The sequence below is a fragment of the Aphelocoma coerulescens genome, chromosome 5 (genome assembly GCF_041296385.1).
Source record: "Aphelocoma coerulescens isolate FSJ_1873_10779 chromosome 5, UR_Acoe_1.0, whole genome shotgun sequence".
Lineage (NCBI taxonomy): Eukaryota > Metazoa > Chordata > Aves > Passeriformes > Corvidae > Aphelocoma > Aphelocoma coerulescens.
Window position 1 is genome coordinate 27,696,290 of NC_091019.1, and position 21,410 is coordinate 27,717,699.

A 21,410-nucleotide genomic window follows, 5' to 3' on the forward strand; every position below is an offset into this window, starting at 1 on the left:
ACAGAGGCAAGGAAAATCACTGTTTTCACCACTGCCATCCACAGCAATGTTATAGGTTGTACCTTGAGAATCCCTCAAATTTACATGCAGTTTTTCTGTTCAAATTAAGGAGATGCAGCTCAAAATAAAGATGTAAAACTAGAAGTTAAACAGCAGCTCTTCTGTTGACAACCTCATTGTTTAGCAAATCCCTCAAAAGCAGGGCCCAGCCCATCCTCTAATCCACACAGCACTGATGAGCTCTTGAGCTCTGCTCATTAGTCCCCATCTCATACCTCACTGCAGCCTCCTAGAAGCCTATTCCTATTCCTTCTTCCTCTGGTTTAGTAGATTCCAATTTAAATTTTGTACTCCAGAGTAACACAAAGGCTCCAGCAGAAGAGCCTGTGGTGTGGAGCCTTGCTAAATTGACCATCACTTTCCCATTGAGGCAGGAGATCATCAAGCACTTAAGCAGCAGCTAATGCTGGACAGCTCTCTGCTTTCCACTAGCCTGCTGCTCCCTTTGAGGTAATGCACACGTTCAACTGTTCCTGGTGTTTCTCCTAGGAATACATCAGAAATGAGCAGCATTTGGACCTCAGTGGAGGTCCTACTGAAATCTACTTGACAGCCAGGGGCACACTGGACTCCTCTTTCAATTCTGGTGAGGCACAGAATGCAGAAAATGGAGTAGAGCACATACAATAAAAGGGTTACATTCTGAATGCAGCTGTACAAATGGAGGTGAGGTGTATATGCATAATGCATGGTCTTCCTGATGCACACTTAATCCACTTCACCTATATGCCAGCTCTGGCACACAGCAAGGTGCATACTGAGCTATAAATCTCATACTGAAGACCAAAAGAAACTGCCTGCGGTTGCACTGCTATTTCTTTCTCACCAATTCTTGCTTCTCCCCAACACATACACTCATCATTTCTTATCAGCTTTGAGTTTGTTACAGCAAGAACTTATTCCACCCTCCTCCAGTCTCATGACAGCACATCAGAGAATGTCAAAATCCTGTATTAGGCTTTATTCTTTTATATAAACATTAACATTTCTCAAACAGATTAGTTAAAAATACAGATTTAAACAAGAATTTTTGCAATTGCAATGAGTTATAAAAAACAACAGATTATTTTACAGATTGTTACAAGTGCTTTACAAAGGTGCAGAGTGAAGGCCAGTGGCAGGGGACCAACCTCAAGTGCAAAATGGACACAATACCCTCACCACGGGCATAGCGCTCAGATACACAGCCAAAAAAAACAACAAACAAACCAAAAAACAGACAAACAAAAAAACCCGAGCCATGTGAACCTATGCTCTTGGGATGCTCACTGGGCAAGCAAACATAGACCCCTATGACAGAGAAGACTCATGAGACCAAGCTACCAGGATACTTAAGGTTACATCTCTGAGATCAGCCATAAGATGTTCTTTCTTGGAAAATAAGGAACATGTTCTATAACAGTATATTTCTCTTCCGTCAGACAAAATATTGCTGTAAATCCTAGAATACTCATGGATGTGGATACTTAAAACTTGGGCCATAAATCCAGTGTGGATCTCACAATGCCCAAAGAGAAGAAAGGATACAAGACCCAAGTGTCCTTCTGAAGCAGTTGGCACTCCTCATACAGGAGGGACCTCCATATCCCGTGATCATCACTGAAACCTTGAGCAAGTACCTTGGAAAGACTTTGGCAAAAGGAAGACGATGCAAGTAGATCTGATTACATCCAATATTCCTGCAGCCCGTGATCTGAGAGTTGTACAGCCCACAGCTTGTGCAATGCCCACATATTTCACTAAATGCAGTGTGTCCTCTCTCCTTGGTTGATACATCTTCACACCCACCTTGGAACACATACCACATGCTCCAGATTCTTGGAAGTGTTTGAGATCCTTCCACCACACCTACCTTACCTAGGTACCAGTCCTCCCCACCTATCTTTCTTCTATTCCACCCCTAAAGATAAAATCTATGTCCTGATTTGTTTTGAACTAAAGTTGTCCAGCTGTTAGCAAATCAAAGGTAAATTGAGCTGAGAACCACCATGAGATAAACCATGATGCATTACATTAAAAAAATCCACTACTTTATGCCTGACATCTTTTTGATATACAATGTTCCCTACCCAGAGGACCTCCTTGTTAGACAAAGGGCACTACACATTACAGGAATCCTTTTTCCAAAGGAGGGCCAGAATAAAGGGCAGCTCTAGAGATGAAGTCTCATAATAAAGAAATAAAAGCTACTTCTCTTGGAATCATTTTAAAGGGCAGCACATTCAAGAGATTTTATTTATAGGAAACCCAGTGAAACCCCTAGAACATCCACACTGACTTCCCTGAGCTCCTCAGATCCAGGTACACTGGGGACCCTGCAGAAGCCTTTTGAGCTGGGTGACTCTCAACAGAGAGCTTTTGGCAAGTTCCTGCAAATTCATTTTCATAATCAGCGAGAAGAGGATCAATGGGCAAACCCTCTGCATATGCTTAGAGAAGAGAAAGACTCTGAAGAAAAAGGATTTGGGGGGCAGGGGGAAAGGTCTTCATTTCTACCGTTTTTGAATGTTTCACGTTATTCCTTTGGGGTACGGGCACTACACCGAAACCAACCCCTCCATCAGCTGATCTACCCCAGCTGCCTCCTGCAGAGTCTCATGACAACACTGAAACCCCAGGCTCATCACTCCCTGCATGCCCAGCCCAGGGTTCAGTGCTTTGGAGAGGGGAGGCTGGCTTCTCGTTAGCGAAGGCTGGGAGATGGCATTATGTCAGCATGTCAGCGCCCTGGGAGCATGCAGTCACTCATGCACATCCCAGATTTCTGAGAGCAGGGGCGGGAGCTTCTTGTCCTGCAGCCGAAGGGCAAACACCTGTTCAGAGTGGACACTGCTCAGTGTCCGAAGACTGACCAGCTTCATTAACATCCGTGGAAACATCAAGCGGTCCTGCAGGGGCAAACAGACAACTGTTAGTAAATTCACCTAAAACTTCGTTTAAAAAAAAAATTACTACAACTGATGATGTACTGTAACCACAAGCCTTACTTCCTCTAAACCCAGCATCCTCCAGGAGGACGCAGTCTGAAAGAACACAAGTAATACATCATGTCCCAAAACTCCAGACTTTCCATGCTGGCTAAACTATGGAACATGATACAGGAGAGCAGATTGTGACAGCTCACAAATCCTGCATTTACAGCTGCTATCAAAGAGCCCAGAAGGGACAAGCGTGACAGTACAAGCAGCAAGAGACCAGTTACAGACAGTACTGCAGGAACTCTGCCTGCATAAACACAAAATCCGCTGGCATCGTCACCGGCGATGTTCTGGTCAGGCACTCACATTTGGTCTGTTGATGCAAATGTAAGAATGAAGTGCTTCCACATAGGTGTGCTGCAGCCTCTCCACCAGGGACTGGTCCTGCACGTTCGGTCGGTCTGCCACAAAGCAGGTTAGAAGTAAGCAGATTAGACATAAGCAGATTGCCACGGGCAGCTTCACTGGATTTAACATCTCTGTCTAACCCTACTTCCTCCTGTGGTCTCTTCCAAAAACTTCATTTCAGATTTACCCAGCTGGGAGATATAGCCATGACACTGTGGCAGCTACGTCAGTTGCCTGCAACTGTTCTTTCTCAGTGAGGCCCTACTGCACATGGGGAGCCTGACCTGACTCCTATAGAGGTGGCAGGTTAGAGAGACCAAACACACTTACGTAGTGCTGTTTGGGCTCATCTTCCTGTCCCAGAAAAAATGAGAAGCTGCCTATTCGAGAGCAAATGGGAAAGTCTCTCTCGTAGCTGCGCCAGTTAGAAAACAGGAACAAAGAAAAACAGTCATTAATCAGGTCACAAGACAGAAGATTAGAGGTGGCTTCTTGGCAAAGCCCTGTCCTGGTCTGGAGCGATACTGCCTCTTGTCCAGAGGCCCACTAGATGTCGCTCATGCTGTGGGACCTGCATTACACCAGAGAGGTGCCAAGGACATTAAGGGGGCAATAAAATAGCAATTTCCAAATGAGGAAGATAAACACGGGCTGATTTTTCTACACACTTCTCCAACAGTGAGGAATTCGATTTCCTCCAGAAGTTGCACTAGAAAATTCAGAATTAATAATATGCTCCCTTTATCACTAGACTCTACACATGCTCTATTACTCATTTTCTGCTTGTAACATTCCTTCCCTCTAGTTTCTTTGCCCTCTGACTCACTGCTGCAGCTCTTCAGATCTTCCTGGCTTTTTACCTGCAGAGAAAATGTTGATGGCAATTAAAAGTGCGTATTCAGCATCATTAAGCTGTAGCTCATTCATTCCCTTTGAGAACTCAAAGATGGGGTTAATGAACTCAAACTGCAGACCTGCAACAGAAGAGAACAAGGTGAGGCAGTAACAATTGTCTCCCCTCTCTCCCCCTTCCTTTCACGGAAAAGGCCGCCAGAAATCCACTGCAATACACCAGGGAGTTGGGAGGACAGACAGGCAGGGACAAACCCTTACATTATGCTCCAATGAATCTTCCCTTTACATCCACTACTGGTGAGCACCAATAATAGTGGCTGAACTGTTATAACATTCTAACTGTAAAATCACACTATTTCTGGGTTTTCCTAAAGCCTTGAATGCCCCACAGCCCGTTACTGGGCAACACCTAAAGGAACAAAACACCAGCTATCAGGTAAGTCCATCAAAATGTCAGAAAGTCACAAGCACAACATCTGTCCTGTCCACTCTCATAGCATCACCTCCTTCACACCCAGTAGCCTTCACACTTTCAAAGTCCCATGCTTAAGGTTCATATGAAGTATGTATGAGCTGAAAATATCCGGTTCCAAGAACTCTGAACGATGCCATTTCCTTCAGCTCAAAGAACTGGGAGACCTGAGGCAGAGCCTGACCTAGGCTTCCAATCACCTCATTTGATGAATGCAGTTAGACAGAAATGCACTGATACTTATTGCCATTAACAGAGACCACTGTCAAACCAGGTCTCTTTGTGCTATGTAATCATGCTGAAAACTTCAGGCCTTTCGTCCAAAATAGCATCCAAGTTTCTAATTTCCTGCATTACAACTGCATCAGAGAAGGAGGAACAAAATGGAGGGAATCTTTCTGGCTCCCTGCTTTTTGCCTTTCTAACAACCTGAAGAAAAGGCTACCAGGAAAAGTGTCAAAAAGAAAAGTTGTATATAAAAGCCATCTCAAGCATAAATGGTTAAATAGCTACTCAAGGAATAAAATAAAATCAGCTGAAGCACAGCTTGTCTTGTTTTTAGAAATGCTAAAGATACACACTTCTTGTTACTTCATCTGAAATTACAGACACTCATAGGCCCTGGAAAAATAAAAGACTTCAGAGATCACAACACCACAGGCTACCATATATTAGAATGATAAAATATCTAAAGCAGTCTGTGGGGATCCTCAGTGCACAGTACAGACTTCGTATCAACTGAAATGTAATCACAGTAATGTCATCACTCCAAGTGATCCGGATTAGCAAGTGATGCACTTGCAAAGGAGAGAAGACTGTGGTTTGAATTGGTATGATCTGACACAACTCTACCACCACATCACATCTCTACAAGCAAGGAAGTTCACACCAACTGCTAGTCCTAGGTGGACACCTGCAGCAATATTTTCATGTTTTAAGAGTCCAGATTTTCCCAAGCAAATTGACACCTAGAAAAAGACATGAACTCAGCTAGTATCATATGTTAAAAGCAAAAAAAAAAAAATTGTTTGTGGGGCTATGGGTTTGGTCCTGTTCTAAACCTCTTACCTGACCACCCAAACTATTTCCAGCTGCCCACATTAAAAAGGAAAATATGTAAGAACACAAGACACTGGAGAGGAAGAAACACCTGTCTAATGCACCACCTGCTTTGGCGAAGTCATCCCGATTATAGCTCAGGTCCTTGAGAAAGGTGATGCTCTCAATCTCTGGATTGTAGCGCCGAGATGTCTCCAACAACATCACCTGAAGACAGAAATAGATACACTTGATTTGAAACCAGCAAGAAATGTTACAACATCAATAATTTGCTGACTGTTGAAACATCTTTGACAAAAAAAAAAAAAAACACAAAACCACGCCAGTTTCTCTCAGAGTGCTTAAAAATTCCAGGGTAAAGTATGCTGCCATCCTTTGTGTTGTCTGCTTCTGGGAAATGGGAAACTCCTGCTTACCACTACCAAGGCACTTACCTCATTCTCTTCCTCTATAACCAGACACTGCAGCATATAACCAGGCATCTTGCCAATATAACCTCAGACTGCAGTAACGGTCCCATAGCTGAGGTCCTTCAGTCTGCCATCCTCAAAAAAGGGATGGAACTAGTTCTCTAGGTGGCTAATGCCAAATTCTTTCATCTCTGCTATTATGTACTGTAGTAGAGTCAAATCCTCACCTCTATGGTAGATGTCTTCAGTAAAGCAATCTGATCTTCCCTGGTGAGCTCCAGGAAGCCAGGTAATTGCTTGGCAAAGTCCACGATCTCTTGCACAGAGATAATTGCAAGTTCTGTAAAGTGAGCAAAACGCTGCTGCCTTGCTTCACGGTTATTTGGATCAGGAATCTGGGGCCATGGCTGTGGGAATGGGAAGAGACAGCATTTATTTGTGAAAGATGGAGCCAAAGATGAAAGATAAGATGAAGAGAACAAGGAAAGAAAATGACAACTTCAAACATGATCCTTTGCTATTATTTTCAGAGCTTTAGCCCACAAATGCAATGCCTAAAGTAACTCTGTTCTCCCAGATGTTCTACCTAAAACAAGACTCCCCAAACTTCACTTTTTCTTATTTTGGATACACTGGTAGAGTTTTTACCGTCACTTTGAGCCTGTCTGTGAAGGAGCGCTGGTTGCACTGCTGCTGAGCAGCCACAAGCTTTTTTATCATGCTCAGCTGTTCCGGCGTCAATTTGTGGGAAGGGCTTGGCGGATTTGGAGGGTTTGGACGCACCACAACTGTCCGAGCCTGATCGTCTTCCTGCTTCTTCAGTTTCTTCAGTCGGATCTGTTCTTCAGACAGAACATCTAAAGCAGGAATAGCCCATGATCAATCATAGGAAGACAATGGAAACCACACTGAACACAGGATAACGTGCTGTGGATGGAGAGGCAGAGATCACAGCTGCCTGTACCAGGCATAGCAGAGTGTACACAACACAGCCAACAGTGATACTTGTTTCTCCCTCTATGTCCTACTTCAAGTTGTTCCATTGCCTTTCGTCAAATCATACTGTCATGTAAAGTGTTCACAGAAGGCAGAAACTCCCCTCATGATGCCCTGCAGATCTCAGAAAAACAGTGACTTTCACCAAAAAGCAATTCCCTAAAATGTCAGGTGCTCCCTTCACATGCCACGGTGTGTCCACTGTATTTTATATTATCCTACTGTTATGTCTTTTCTCAGTATTTTTAATTTAACAGTTTGTGTAATTTCACCCTCTTCAAAAGTCAGACTCCGTCCTAGGTGGAGTTCGAGAGTGAAAGGATAATTTGCTATACAGGCCATCTGCAGCAAACTCTAGAGCAATAACATACCTCAAGATGAATAGTGGAAGAATAGCTTTGCACAAAATGTACTGAGGTCCAACCACAGGAATAGGATTAAAAGTGTCTCCATCAGTTGTTAAGTCAAAGGGGAGATGTTACTTGGATGTAACATTGTAAGGAACAGAACAACTCAAAGACATCTGCTCTACTGAGGGCCGATGGGGTCCCTCTGTCAGAGAAAGGGAAGTGCATCTTTTCTTGTAGGCTTGCCAAGCTGTGAAGAGGAATTTAAACTAAAGCTGCCTAGGGACAGGAACCTCAATCCATCCCTCTCCTACCAGTTTGATGCCAGGGCCAGCAAGAGATGCCCAGAGCCTGGAGAGGGTATGCAGGTCAGCAGGAGAGCACCTGAAGAGCAGCACAATGGAATTCCTGCCACTCCATCCAGTAATTCAGGTTCATCAGGAGCCCAACTTAAATTCCTTTATGGAAATGCATGTAGCATAGGGAGTAAACATGAGGAGTTAGAGACATGCACACACCTGCAGGGCTGTGATCATATCGGCACCACAGAGACATGGTGAAATGAATCCTATAAGCGGGGTGTTGGAATGGTAGGATACAGGCTCTTCAGGAAGGACAGGCAGGGGAGACAAGGAGAGGGTGTCACTCTTTATGCCGATGACCAGCTGGAGCGCATGGAGCTCTGCCCAGGATGGATGAGGAGCTGACCAAGAGCTTATGAGCCAGGATTAAAGGGAGGACAAGGACAGGTGACATTACAGAGGGGGGTCTAATGTTACAAGCCACTCAACCAAGAAGACCAAGCAGAGGAGCCCCTCTATCAACAGAAAAGAGCAGCCTCACATTCACAAGCCCCGATCCTTATGAGAGACTTCAACCATTCCAATATCTGTAGGAGGGACAACACAGCAGGGAATAAGCAGTCCAGGAGGCTCCTGGAATGTGTTGATGGTAACTGTCTTCTGCAAGTGACAGAGGAGCCAACAAGGAGAGATGCTATGCCAGACCTTATTATCACCAACGGGGGAGGACCTGTGGGGAAGGTTAAGCTCAAGGGCAGCCTGGGCTGCAGTGATCGTGAAATGGTGAATTTCAAGATCCTTGGAGCAGCAGGGAGGGTGCACAGCAAGTTCACTGGCCTGGACTTCAGGAGAGCAGACTTTGGCCTCTTCAGGGATCTGCTTGGTAGAGTACGATCAGATAAAGTGCTGGAGGGAAGAGGGGCCCAAGAAATCTGGTTAACATTCAAGGATCACCTCCTCCAAGCTCAGGAGCGATGTATCCTTGTCTCTAAATTAGAATAGCATGGATTTGACAGAAGGATCACTTGGAGGATAGAAGATTGGTTGGATGGTCACACTCAAAGAGTTGTGGTCCATTGCTCAATGTCCAGGAGGAGAGCAGTGACGAGTGGTGTTCCCCAGGGGCTGATATTGGGACCAGCACTGTTTAACACCTTTGTTAAGGTGCACAGTGGGACTGAGCGCAACCTCAGCAAGGCTGCTGATGGCACCAGGCTCTGTGCTGTGACTGACACGCTGGAGGGACGGGAAGCAGAAAAGGAACTGATTGGAAAAAAAAAACCCTCTGTATCTTCAAGAACAAAGATAAATAAAGCTGGACTTTACAAACAAGACTTTAAAAGTGCTGAAAGGTTCTTTGGCCATTTTTTTAATGCACAGATAACACAGAAAACAGAGGAGGTTGGAATGAGGTGGGGGTTAGCCTCTTCTGCCATGCCCACAGTGAGAGAACATGAAGAAAAGGCCTTAAACTGAGACAGGGAAGATTCAAATTAGGTATTAAAAAAGAATTTTCCTTGTTAGGACATGCATTGAAACAAGTTGCCCATGAAGGTGATGGAGTCACCATCCCTGCAGGTGTTCAAGAGACATCTGGATCTATGCTGGGTGATACAGTTTAGTGGTTTAAGGGTTACAGTAGTACTGCTGGGTAGACATTTGGACTTGATAATCTTGAAAGATCTCTTCAAACCTTGATGATTCTATGATTCTATAGCTGCTACACAGAAAAGCAGGCCCTAAAATTGAACAACTATATAACTGCACTTCTTAAAAGAATCATGTTAAACAAAGACAAGAACTGAAGAGCTACTGTAAGACAGCATTCTTGGGATTGGAAGGATAGACAAAGAACATAACACAGTCAAGCTGAGAGTAATCTTTATTCCTGACTTCCAACAGGGAGGATGTGTGCACAGGTACATGTACCATGCACAAAATTTACAATTCTAACAGCAAAGGCATTCAATACAATTACCAAAATAAGGGGGGGGGGTCTGTAAGATTAGAGAATGCTACTTACGGTGTCAGTTTAAGGAGGGAAGTAATTGATCCAAGTGATTACAGTCCCTCCGCTTGGGATTCAGATGCAAGAAAAAAAATTTATCTGGTAACATGTTACTTGGCTATTAATGAATCTTGAAAACTGCCCAAGTGCAAGCTCCTACACCATGCTAAATTCAAAGCAATCTAACTTACTTGGTTTGCCAGGAAGGAATTATTTAACCTCGTGGTTCACACTGGCTTAAGAACAATAAACTGGCCATGAATAACTTCAGTCTGGGAATTAGAAGAATGCTTCCAGCAATTACTAGGGGAAGTTCTGGAATGACCTTCCAAGTGAAACAGCTGGAGGAAAAAGCCCTCAGTTTCTGTCAAAACTAACAAGGCAAATTTGCAGTGGGGATTACAGCGTCGACAAGAATTGCCAAATTCTTGATAATAACACCAAGATTCCTTTTGACCTAATTTTCCTGAGCTCTCTTGAACACAACACAATGACTAAATGGGGAAACATACTGAGGCTCTGTATCTACCTGCAACAAAAGAGAAGCAAAGTGAACAAGTGGTCTTACTGCATTGCTTTTCAAATATATCTCTTTCATTGCTCTTGGGAACAGGGCAATGGGGTAAAGACAACACACATAATGCTGACACAAACCAGTGAGATACCGATGTGCTGTGTTTCATGCTGAAAAACTGAACAGCATGTCTCCTAGCTCATTGGGACTTAATTTTTGGAGAATTATAAGATGTTTTTCAGAATTATAAGATGTTTCTGAAATATCCGCTGTTTCTAGCTGTGCTGGGTGTCAGAAAAGAAGACCTCACACAGACCTAACATTAACTGAGCATTCATTCAGCCAGTCTTGAGGAGCAAAGGGATGAAACCTGGATGCCTTGGCCGAGGAGGGCTGTTCCTGATATGCGAGCAGAAATACTGGTGAATATTCAGAAACAGCAGCCTTATGGCTTGTGTGAGAAAAATAGCAGAGTTCACTAAAAGGAGCAATGAGATCAGCTCATGCACAAACACAGCTGCAGTACTGTGGTGCTGCCCTTGACCTCTTTTGCAAGCTCATAGTAGGAAGCAAAGAAAAGTGCCTGTTGTTCAGGGAGCACGGTGACCAATCTTAGAGTCCTGATCACAAGCCTGACTTTACTGACACACTTTACAGCATCCCGAAGAACATGTGAGTCTTTCCTCTACTGGCATATTCCACAAGTTCTTACAAGGAATAAAGCAGGGCTGGGGCTCTCAGCACACCAGTGGTGTTCCACTAATAGCCTCACCTCCCCACGTGATCCCTGTTGAGCTCTCAGTGACGTCCCACGCACATTCCAGCATATGGCCTGCGTGGCTTCCACGTCCCCCCCTCCCCAAGCACTCGCACTGCTCCCTGCCTCACAGCCACGGGCCCCACAGCCCTCCTGTCCCATCCCAACCCCAGCGGCCCGTGCCTGCACTCACACTGCTCCCGCATGCCGGCCTCCTGGCACTTGCGCAGCCGGCACTCCTGGCACTTGCGGCGCATGTACATGTCCATCTCGCACTTGCCGCCGTTCTTGCAGACGTACTGCGCGCCCTTGATGACGCTGCGGCGGAAGAAGCCCTTGCAGCCCTCGCAGCTCAGCACGTTGTAGTGGAAGCCGGAGGCCTTGTCCCCGCACACACTGCACACTTCGTTTCCCAGCATCTTAGGGGCTGGGCCCTTCTTCCGCTTCAAGGGGGGATTTTCTATCGAAACGAACGGTAGCGAGGAAAAAAACAAAAGAAAAGAAAACCCACAGACATTAAGGAAGGGTGGTGCTGGCAGCTGACTGTCCCATTCCTGACAATAACCAACATTCCCACTCAAACCCACTATCTCCCAAGCACATGGATGGAAATATCAAGTCTCCCTTTTCACACACACCCCTTCTGGGCAAGCAAGTCTTCTGCAACAAACCTACTGACATAATCCACAAGGTTTCACCTCAACTATATAAACAAATATAGCTTCACACTTGTTCTCAGTTGCAGTGGGGATACTGCAACACCTATATCCAACCAGGAGTCCCGTGGAAAAGAAACAAGTATATACAGACAGATTCTTGCTAGATGTTTCAGAGATGTTTATTTCCCCAGCCGCATGGCCGGGCTCTGCTGAGGGACTCTTACAGTCGGGGCCCGAGCTGCTTTGCCCGCGCAGGGGAACACAAACCAACCCATGGGGAACAAGGCTGAGCAGGGGCAGGGAAACCCCGTGCCTCCCTCAGGGCTACATGGCAGGGGAGGGACCCCAACAGTTCTCCTCCAAAACAGTGAAAGAGCCAAAACATGCTCAGGTCAATGGGTTCTTCTGCACTTGCCAATTACAGTTAAGTTACCAATATGAGAAAAACCTACAAAAAAGTTGAGCTGAAATCCAAGATTGTGCAGGGAGTAAATTTCTTCAGAACTTACCTCCAGTTCTCTTACTTTTATTCTCTGCCATACTCATGCACAAGAATAAGGAAAAATGTTTCCTCAATTCAATAGTGACAGAAAGCCAGTGCTGAAACTGTGACCCTACAATAACCAGACTGAGCAGACAATCCCTGTTACTGGAACATTTGGGGAAGCTGTCAAGACAGAAGACAGCAGTTTGTGAAGTTAGGGGTAATAAGCAGACAAGCAATACACTTCATAAGCTCTGAGCCTTTGGAACCCTGAAGCCATCATTTCCTCTTCAAGAAGAGCGCTCCCCACCCCTAAAACCGAAACACTCTCATAGTGACAGTTCATTTACTAAAGCTTGTTGTATCTCAAACATGGAGCCTTCACTACTGCTTCACATTTCAGATGGTCTCTCATGCAACAGGATCCTAATTCTTCCTACATCATTCTGACAGATCTTAATCTTATCAGTGGCTCTGCATTCTGAAAACATCTTTGGTCTGCTCAAACACATCTCACCTTAAGCATTCCAGCCAAATGCTTGCTGATATTACATGTGTATTCCCTCCCTATTAGCCCTCTCTCTTTTCCCTCCATTTAATTCTAGCTGTGTTGACATATGATATTCTACACAGCTCATAGTGCAGGTATTTTTCTGTATGTCAGATATATAGATTCTTCTATGGCAGCTGTTACAAAGATTACAACCAGCATGTTTTGGTAAGTCTCCAAATTATATTTAGATATGCCCGGAAAGCCTTTACACTGGAGTTAATGCTTTAGCTTGAAGGACAAGGCTACTGCATTTCTTGACCAGCATCAGGGTTACAGTTGCATTGATGCCTTATCCAACTACCTAAAAACAGAGGCCAGCCGAAATTAAGAGAATAAAAAGCAGTTATATTTATTGAAGGGCCTTCAGGTACATTTAGGGCAGACAAAGGCCCCCCAGGGGCTACACTCAAAAATGGACGACAGGTCACAGGCTTTCATACTTTTGTAAGTTTGGTCCATTTGCATATCAGGGATTAATCTTCCACTTACAGCTTCAGGTAATGAAGTAATTTACCCCAAGTTTGCTCTCCCCCCCCTCACTTTTGTTTACATTTCTTGGGGCCTGAGACAGTAAGGTGTCCTTGATTCCCAGACCTAGAGAGGAACTGTTCCGTCTGACCAAGATGGGAGAACAGTAGCTAACACTCTATATGGAGTTTAGAGTTATACACTAAAGAATTGCAGGATCACAAATACATGAAAAATATAAAAGCTAAAATCCTAAGGCATCAGCATGTCTCATTTTTGTACTTACTGTTCTAGTACTTCTATCCTTACTCATGTTTACATTCCCTATTCTGCTCAACTTCCTGAAATGGTAACCAGTTTTAGGTCAGTCGCAGAAATTATTACTGGTGTTCCTCACTACAAGTTTTCAGCCATAAGTATCTTGGCGTTGATTTTCAATCCCACTGACTTCACAGAGGCCTGGAGGTCACTCATTTTGGCCTGCACTTCTCATTGCAGATTGGACAGCACGAAAATGTCATCAGAAAGGTTAAATTTCTGATATTCCCTCTTGTTCAACTCTCTTGTTCAACCTTCTCTTCACACAATAAATTACCAAGTAATGATTATGCAATGCCTACAGTTATTTCTACAGTTACTTCAGATTACTCTGTATAAACACATGTAATGGCAGACTAACTGGTATGACAACTTTGCTGAAGCCTCAAGGGATGTTCATATGCTTCTGAGAAATAGCAGAGTAATCCAACAACTTCCACAGATAAATCTGTCCCATCTTTTGTATTTCTTAGCTGTCTTTAAGACATTACATAAACATCTTACTACCTTTTCTATGACTGCTTTATTGAGACAGATAGGCTTATTCTTTGATCTATGCAAATTATTTTCCATCTCTGAGCATGAAGCATTTTAGTAATAGAGATGATTATTTTTATTTTCTGTAGTCAAAGATAACAAAGAAATAACGTAAGATGTATAAACTATGAATGCCACTTCTGAACCTTTAGCTCCCATTAGGGTCTTCCTTCCTTGGTAGATACTTTATTTAATAAATATGTTCCACATTTTGTGGCTTTTTTCCTTACATTTTCATGAGGAAACAATCAATTTATTTCTTTTCAGGTCCTCAAATCCATTTAAAGTACTTTTATTGGGTAACCTCATATCACCTTTTAACTACTCTCTTTGTTTCTACTCCACTGATGAGTCCTCATTCGATGTTCAGATTATCTCTTTGTTTTAGATCAAGACTGCTCATTGCCCCACTGCTGAGCAAATACATTAATTTGCCATATTTTCATTAAGATGATGACCCTATGCACTTGCGCTTTCCTTTTTTTCCTGTTACCTGTCCAGAGATGTTATACTGTCTTCTTACAGTTTGAAAGTGTAGGATTGTGGCCATAAGCAGCAGCTTTAACTACAAAATCTCATCTCTATATTTGATACTCTTAATCCTCAGTTAACATAAGAAATACACAGAGAAACTCCTACTGCCTTCCTATTACATGAATCTGCAAAACCCTACCATTTCTTTGTACCACCTACCCCTGTTGGATTGTCACCTGTAGTAAAGATTTATTGTTCAGCAGCTTTTGATAAGGCTAAAAAAAAAAAAAATTTTACTGCCACAGACCTATCCTCTAGAAGGTCAAATAAGCAAAATATTCACCACATTTATCAGTTAGATAAGCCCAGTCTTCAGCTATCAATAACTGACTCTATTCTTAGACATCATACCTGAGTGCTTCAAGCACAGTAGGACTTGTCCTAAATTTTGCCAAGTATCAATTCTGCTTGCAGCTGAAAGAATGGATAGCCTTAATCTTGCATGGATTTAGTAAGAATTTTTGCATACCTGCATGCTCAGGGGGGTTCTCTGAGCCAGGGAAGAGCGGAAGCCCTTCCTCCTCCATCTCAAATACACTTGCCACCCTCTTCCCATGATCCTGTGTGCTGAGTTGAGTGGGACCCATGGAGGCCACACAGGAAGGGCTCGCTATAATCTCATCGCTGCAGCATTGTTTCTGCCAAGCAAGGGGCCACAGGCATCTATCTTCAAAGGCCTTAGTTTCTCTCTTCTACTGAAAGTCAGGAAGTACCTGTGGAAAAAACAAACAGATGCAAAAGAGGCAAGAGTTCAGCTACTGAAACTATTAACTTCCAAAATCTGTTACAAGCTGTATCACAACCAAGCTTCAAGATTTTGTTTCCGTAATTAGCTTTGTTTTATCAATGTTTATACTCTTGAAACACAGTATTTTAGCAAACTGTGGTAAAAGGTACAAGACAAGCATATCCAGGTGCAAAACTATTCTTTCATTGCCAACAGATTTATCAAAGCAGGACAAGTCTTCATTACTGCTAACACTAAAAATGCATTTCATCCCTGATCTGTCCAAGTGTGTAAGAGGGAAATTCCTGGCATTATAACCAGTGGCCTTTGTTAAAGCTCCCAGTAACAAATAGCTCAGTGCTGCCAGCTGCCCTGAATTTTGGTGCAAGTATTGCAGAGCATATAAACAATTGGAAAAGAGATTTTTTCATACAATTATTTAGTAGACTACAAAACATCAGATTTCCCTCTTACTATCAGTAGCCAAAGACTGTGACAAAGGTTGATGATGCATCAAAAATAAGGATGACATATCCTCCCCTCACTTACAGTTAGAAATTGAAAGCCAACTTCCTATCTATGGGAAATGGCAATGATACCACTCTCAGGAAATGGATTTGCCAGCCTTCTGAGGACACCCTTTTTTGGAATGTAGAAACCATACAGAAAAGCGTCTTCATTATACAGTCCTGACTCCACTACAGAGCCTGAAACTGGAAAGCAAATCCAACCACTTTTTTCCAAAAAGCCCCACCTGCACAGAGAAAGACCCAACTTGATCACACAGATTCAGTGAAACTGATGCAAATTGTTCATGTAAACACTTCCTAATCTGATTGAACATCAGTTGATCTTAATTCAGTGATTTACCAATGCAAGCTAAAGAGATTAACTGATTTAAAAAGCAGCTACGTGAAAGGCCTGTACCAGTCTGAGTGACTGAGTTCAGGACTGGAAGCCTATCAGTCCCTGAAAGACAGGAGGTGACAGAAAGCTCTGAAGCAGCCCAGATACAAGAGCATCAGGCAAGCAGGGGCATGCCTCACACACTGTAGTGCTGACCATGAAGAGGCAGAGAACCACTGTCCCAGGTCCCTTCTTTCCTCCTGGATATTTGGACCAGATCACACAACTTTTCTTAAGATGTCAGAAACAAAGATGAAAGCAATGCTTCCACACACTAATCCCCTCCCAGTACTCTGAAACAGGCATCAAGTATAAAAACAAGTCACACTGTCAGGCCTGCTGAGCTCCTGTCATCTCCAATTACACTGTGGATACAGGTGTTAAAACCCACAGGGCACATTAATTCACGTGACCATTGTAAACACAGCCTCAGACTCCATCAGGAATTCAGAGCTCCCTTCCTTGAGGGAGCTGGAGAAACAGACTATCTAGGATAAAAGGAGGGACAAGCAAATATGAAACTTAAAGCTACAGACAGAAAGAAGTCCTACTATGGGGGACTACAACCTAACCAATGTGATTCGCAACCAATTCAAAGAAACTCGTGCTCCTCAAAGGAACAATGTGCCTACCACAACCAACTTTTTTTTAAAATAGTCTCCCCAGGAAATCTTGCAGAATCTGAAAACCTTGTGGAAGCAGCATAGAGCATCATCAGATGGAGATGAGAACTTTAGCGTAACAAATCCAAACCCAACTTCTGTTCCTAGCCCTATGTAAGCTCCTCACCGATGCTGATACAGGTTTCTCTGGACATGTTTGGGCATGAAACAAGAAAGCTAAGCGTAAGCCTCTGCATCTCCACATTCCTTCAAACCACGCAAAAGACTCACTCAAAGATTAATTATTGTGCAGAATGAATCACCAGCAGCACTACCGCAGCAATTTTTCAAAGAGTTTGATCCCCCAGCTGAGGGATTGAGTGATAGTGCTCAGGCCCAGGCCCTCAGTTCAGTGACCCATTCTTAGTGCATCCCAGCCACAACTGGAACTTATTCCAGAAAACGAAAGAGGAGGGTACAGTCTGATGGGATTTCAAAACTGTGTGATCTGCACAACAATGACTGACATTGCAAGAGTGAAACCTGCTTTCAGCAAGACATCTGGAGCCCAAAGGGGAGTGTTTGAGAGACTGTAAGCTACCAAGAGGGAGGGGAATATAAATCCACGTTGCACATCCAGGACATGGCAACAGATAAGCCGCTATCTGTGCTGTAGAATTACCCAATGTGTTCCTGCTTCTTGCACCAGCCTCCAACCTTCCCAAACAGAATGAGCCAGATAGAAAAGATTACTTGTCTTCTCTACTGGTAAGACAGAGCGCTTTTCGGTTTTTTTGCAGGCTGTGGAAAACTGACATGAACAGCAGCACTCTGGTGCTAGTTAAAGAAGCCTAACAAGCATTTTCCTCACATGCACACAAGTGAGAGGCTGTACAACTAGGCCTGAGACTCAGTTTTCACAGAAATGCATGGGGATTGTTTTTACATGACTAAAAATCTTGTCTACTTTTGTACTAATAATCACATTATTAGAGATTCACACCTTCCAATTTGCACCACCACTTCAACCAAAAATGCAGAAAGGTGATGCAAGCCATAACTGCAAGAGGGAACACTGTCTTCTTGACACAGTCTGCTGTGCTGCCTCCCACTGTCTGTTTCAGCTTCTTCAGTTTTAGAAACCAGGACTGGCCATTTGACAAAAGATGAAGCAATCACTTCTCTCTAATGCAGCATCTTGAACAGAGTAACTTGGTGAGCAGACTTACATGAGGAAACATGTAGAGACAAAAGGCTGATGGAAACAAATTTCTGCCAGCCCTTGCCACCCATGTCTCAAATACGACGCTGAACACTTCTGAAATGTGTTGCCATCAGCTTCACCCTACTCCATTTCTTCCATCTCCCCTTCTTTCCTGAGGCAACAGAACAACTCAGATGGTCTCCACGTCAGCACTCTTACAACAAGGCACTGATTTTTTCGGAGACTAAAGGCTCTTGCACCTCATGTTAAATGCCAGAAACATTCATCTCTTCCTCCAGCAACAGTCTCATCCCACTCCCTCAGTTGAGTCCTCTTCTAAGTCAGCTGAAGCACCTACACATTCTTCTGGAAGACTTTGATCTGACCTGTCATCAACAGACTAAACTACAGAATATACCAAACTATTGTGCCACATTCACTGAGGACAAGTAAAGGAGATACCATTGGGCAGCACAGCTCATAAAGAAACCAAATGAGCCAGATGCAGTTACTGTGACACTTCTGCTAGACAGTTCTCTCTTCTCCCTTGTATTCCTACTTTGGCGCTTTCTGTGAGGAGTTTAAGGATCAGGCACCAGATCAGATGCAAGCACATCTCCGAAGAAACTGTACTGTGTAACACATGAACAATCAGAGGAATAGTAAAACAAGCCCTTTACCTCCAAATAATGGATGCTCAGAGGAAAGAGTAGCTTTTTAGGAAGTTTGTTTAAGTCTCTGTGATCCTTCAAAACAGGATTTATTCATCACAGCCCTGGCCCTGTAAATTACAGTATCCTACAGTTTCCGCCAAGGCAAAAATATGTTTCAGTTCTCTAATGAATCACAAGCATGCACTCTGCAGCGTGTCAGCACCAGCAGAAGAGACCTCACATTTGTGTACATATGCTAACATGACTGTGCTCACTGTGTGTCAACAGGACTGCACCTCTGTGCATGGGCCTTAATAGGCTGTTAATGAACAAATGCATCTGACAGGAAGGGCTATCTTTCAGAGGTAACTAAAGCAGGGATATAATTTGGCATTTTGGCTTCTAATGTGTTCCGACACGCAATACAGATTCACATTGGGTGCTAGCATATATCTCTGAAAGCTGAGCCCAGGGTAGTGCTTAATGACCTCTGCTGAAACCTAAATGCACAACTTACACAGTGATGACGCTACCTTGGGTATCAAATGCTGGCTGCAGATCTAAATTGCCAAGAAAAAAACCCTATCTGTTAGACTGAGATTTCACGTGACTCTACAGCACCAGCAGAGAACTAAGCCCCTTGAGAGGCACCACTGTTCCAATCCTTTCATAGAGAATAACCATATTTTGTGACCTAATGTTCTTGCTATACTGTGTCTGGTGCAGCAGCCAGTGTGTTTTCACAACTCTTCCCTAGGAACTTGGTACTACCCTGTAGCTGACTCAAAGAAACAAAGATTATTCCCAGCTCATGTTGGCTCATTCTTCTTCCTTCCCTCTACATCATCATATTTCTCAAGAAATGCTGAAACAGATAGCAGGTCTATGAGTGAGGCAGAAGTACACATATAACAGGTTTCAATTAGGAAAAGGTTGAAAAAGATACCCTGTACCTTCCAAGACAGAAAATGAATCTGTCGCTTTGAAAATGAAGTAATATTACATGTGAAAACTGTCAAAACTCATGTGGAAGAATAATAACCTTGACAATGGGAGGGACAAACCATGAAAATGCAAAATGTGAAAAGCAGTGCAACAGGATAGTGTAAAGAATGATTTTGAACAGTATGTTTACAAAGAATGGAAAAAAACAGATCTGCAACTCTCAGGGAACAGACTAGCTCAGTGTCCCTGCTGTAAAGCCCTCTCTCAGAGAACTGCAGGGACACTGAAATCGCATTATCCATTTTAATCTCCCAGAAGCATAAAGGTAACCACAAACTGGAAGCAGTTTGCGATCCACCGTCAGTGCCAAGCTGATAAAGAAAAGCTCCTGATCGCTTTCATTTGCTGTCCAGCTAAACTTCATCTGACCATGAGCAGCTGAAGACTGAGCACTGCTCTGTGAGCCTTTTAAGTTGTTGCCACCACTGACAATTATGCAGAAGAGTCCTACAGGTCACTCCCAGCTGCATAGCTGCATTCTGGTCTCTTGCCCTCAAGTTAAGGGTCTTAATTGCCACCTCTCCCTCCCTAGCTCTGAGTTTCAGATCCTGCCTCCCCCTGTCCCCCGCCTTACTCTGGGTTTTACTCCTGCTGCTGACCAACTCCTTTATTATCCATAACTTTGCTGACTGCTGGCATGGCCTTTGCCCAGGCATTTGTCTCTCCCTTTGAAGTGGGCTCACTGCAGCATCCAGCTCTCACTGGGTTTAGTTTGGTCTCAACACAAGGCATGCTGTCTCCTACCCAGGTCAGGTATGGAAACCACAGCAAAGTTCAGAGAACAGCAGAAGTGACTAACAACTGAAAGATTAAAATAAACAAATGTATGTCACTTGGTTGAAAGAGTACTGGGAAGAGAAGAAAGGTGTAACTCTGAAAGACACTATGCCTAAAAGAACACTGAGACAGGTAAAGTCTGGCTGTTACAGAAAAACACCCTAAAGCTGAGTGCTGGGAGACTGGAAGTCTCCATAACTTTCCTTCCAGAACTAGACCTTATAATTACAACCAAAATGCAAAGAGTTCTATAGACATTTCTGAATCTGAACTCAATACGACTTAGCTATTCCATGGGTGGAGAGTATCTATTATAAACAATGGAAGCAACAGAAGTTCCCAGCTAGTTTCACCCCACATCAGGCAAGAAGGAATACAGGACTGAAACAAGTGAACAAATGGGTTAGCAAAGTGAATTAGAATCTTAAGGGACAACTGTATGACCAAATATAATGCAATAAATCAGGGCAAATAAGCCCAAAGTACTTCTGCTTGCTAAAAAGGCCAAACAACCAAACTTGTTTCTTGTCCACCATCTGCAGAGTATAAGATTTGTTTCTTTCCTGCAGAACCTTGCAGACTCCCTCATTTTGGAAATATGGCTTCCCAAATTTTAAATCAGATGATGACAGAACGTGCTGACTGCAGTCCCACCCAGGAAACTACAGGCTCTGCAGAGCTCACCCCTAACAGCAACTGTTTTGCAAGTCAGCTCTCCTGCTCACATGCCTCATCCAGCAGCAGAGGCTCCCTGCTCTCTCACCTGCCTCTCATTATACCTTGCCTGGCAAAGGCTGAGGTTTTGGCTTTGCCCTTCCCTTCAACTCTTGGTTTCTGCCTGATCAAAGAGAGCCATGTCAACACAAGGAGCAAGAAG

The 21,410-nt window shown here is 43.7% G+C and overlaps 1 protein-coding gene across 6 annotated transcripts in view; it reads right to left on the reverse strand.

Annotated features, from left to right (window-relative positions):
- Positions 1 to 995: 995 nt before the first annotated feature.
- NR1H3 (nuclear receptor subfamily 1 group H member 3) overlaps positions 996 to 21,410 on the reverse strand; it is a 32,111-nt gene continuing 11,696 nt past the window's right edge. For all 6 annotated transcript variants that reach the window (XM_069017279.1, XM_069017281.1, XM_069017283.1 and 3 more), the window contains 8 exons: positions 15,129 to 15,372; positions 11,300 to 11,566; positions 6,831 to 7,039; positions 6,410 to 6,589; positions 5,880 to 5,979; positions 4,247 to 4,360; positions 3,345 to 3,439; positions 996 to 2,948 (listed from right to left, as the gene is read on the reverse strand). In XM_069017279.1, the coding sequence (XP_068873380.1) occupies positions 2,802 to 2,948; positions 3,345 to 3,439; positions 4,247 to 4,360; positions 5,880 to 5,979; positions 6,410 to 6,589; positions 6,831 to 7,039; positions 11,300 to 11,566; positions 15,129 to 15,246 (1,230 nt within the window). In that variant the 5' untranslated portion in view covers positions 15,247 to 15,372 and the 3' untranslated portion in view covers positions 996 to 2,801. The remainder of the gene's footprint in view (positions 2,949 to 3,344; positions 3,440 to 4,246; positions 4,361 to 5,879; positions 5,980 to 6,409; positions 6,590 to 6,830; positions 7,040 to 11,299; positions 11,567 to 15,128; positions 15,373 to 21,410) is intronic.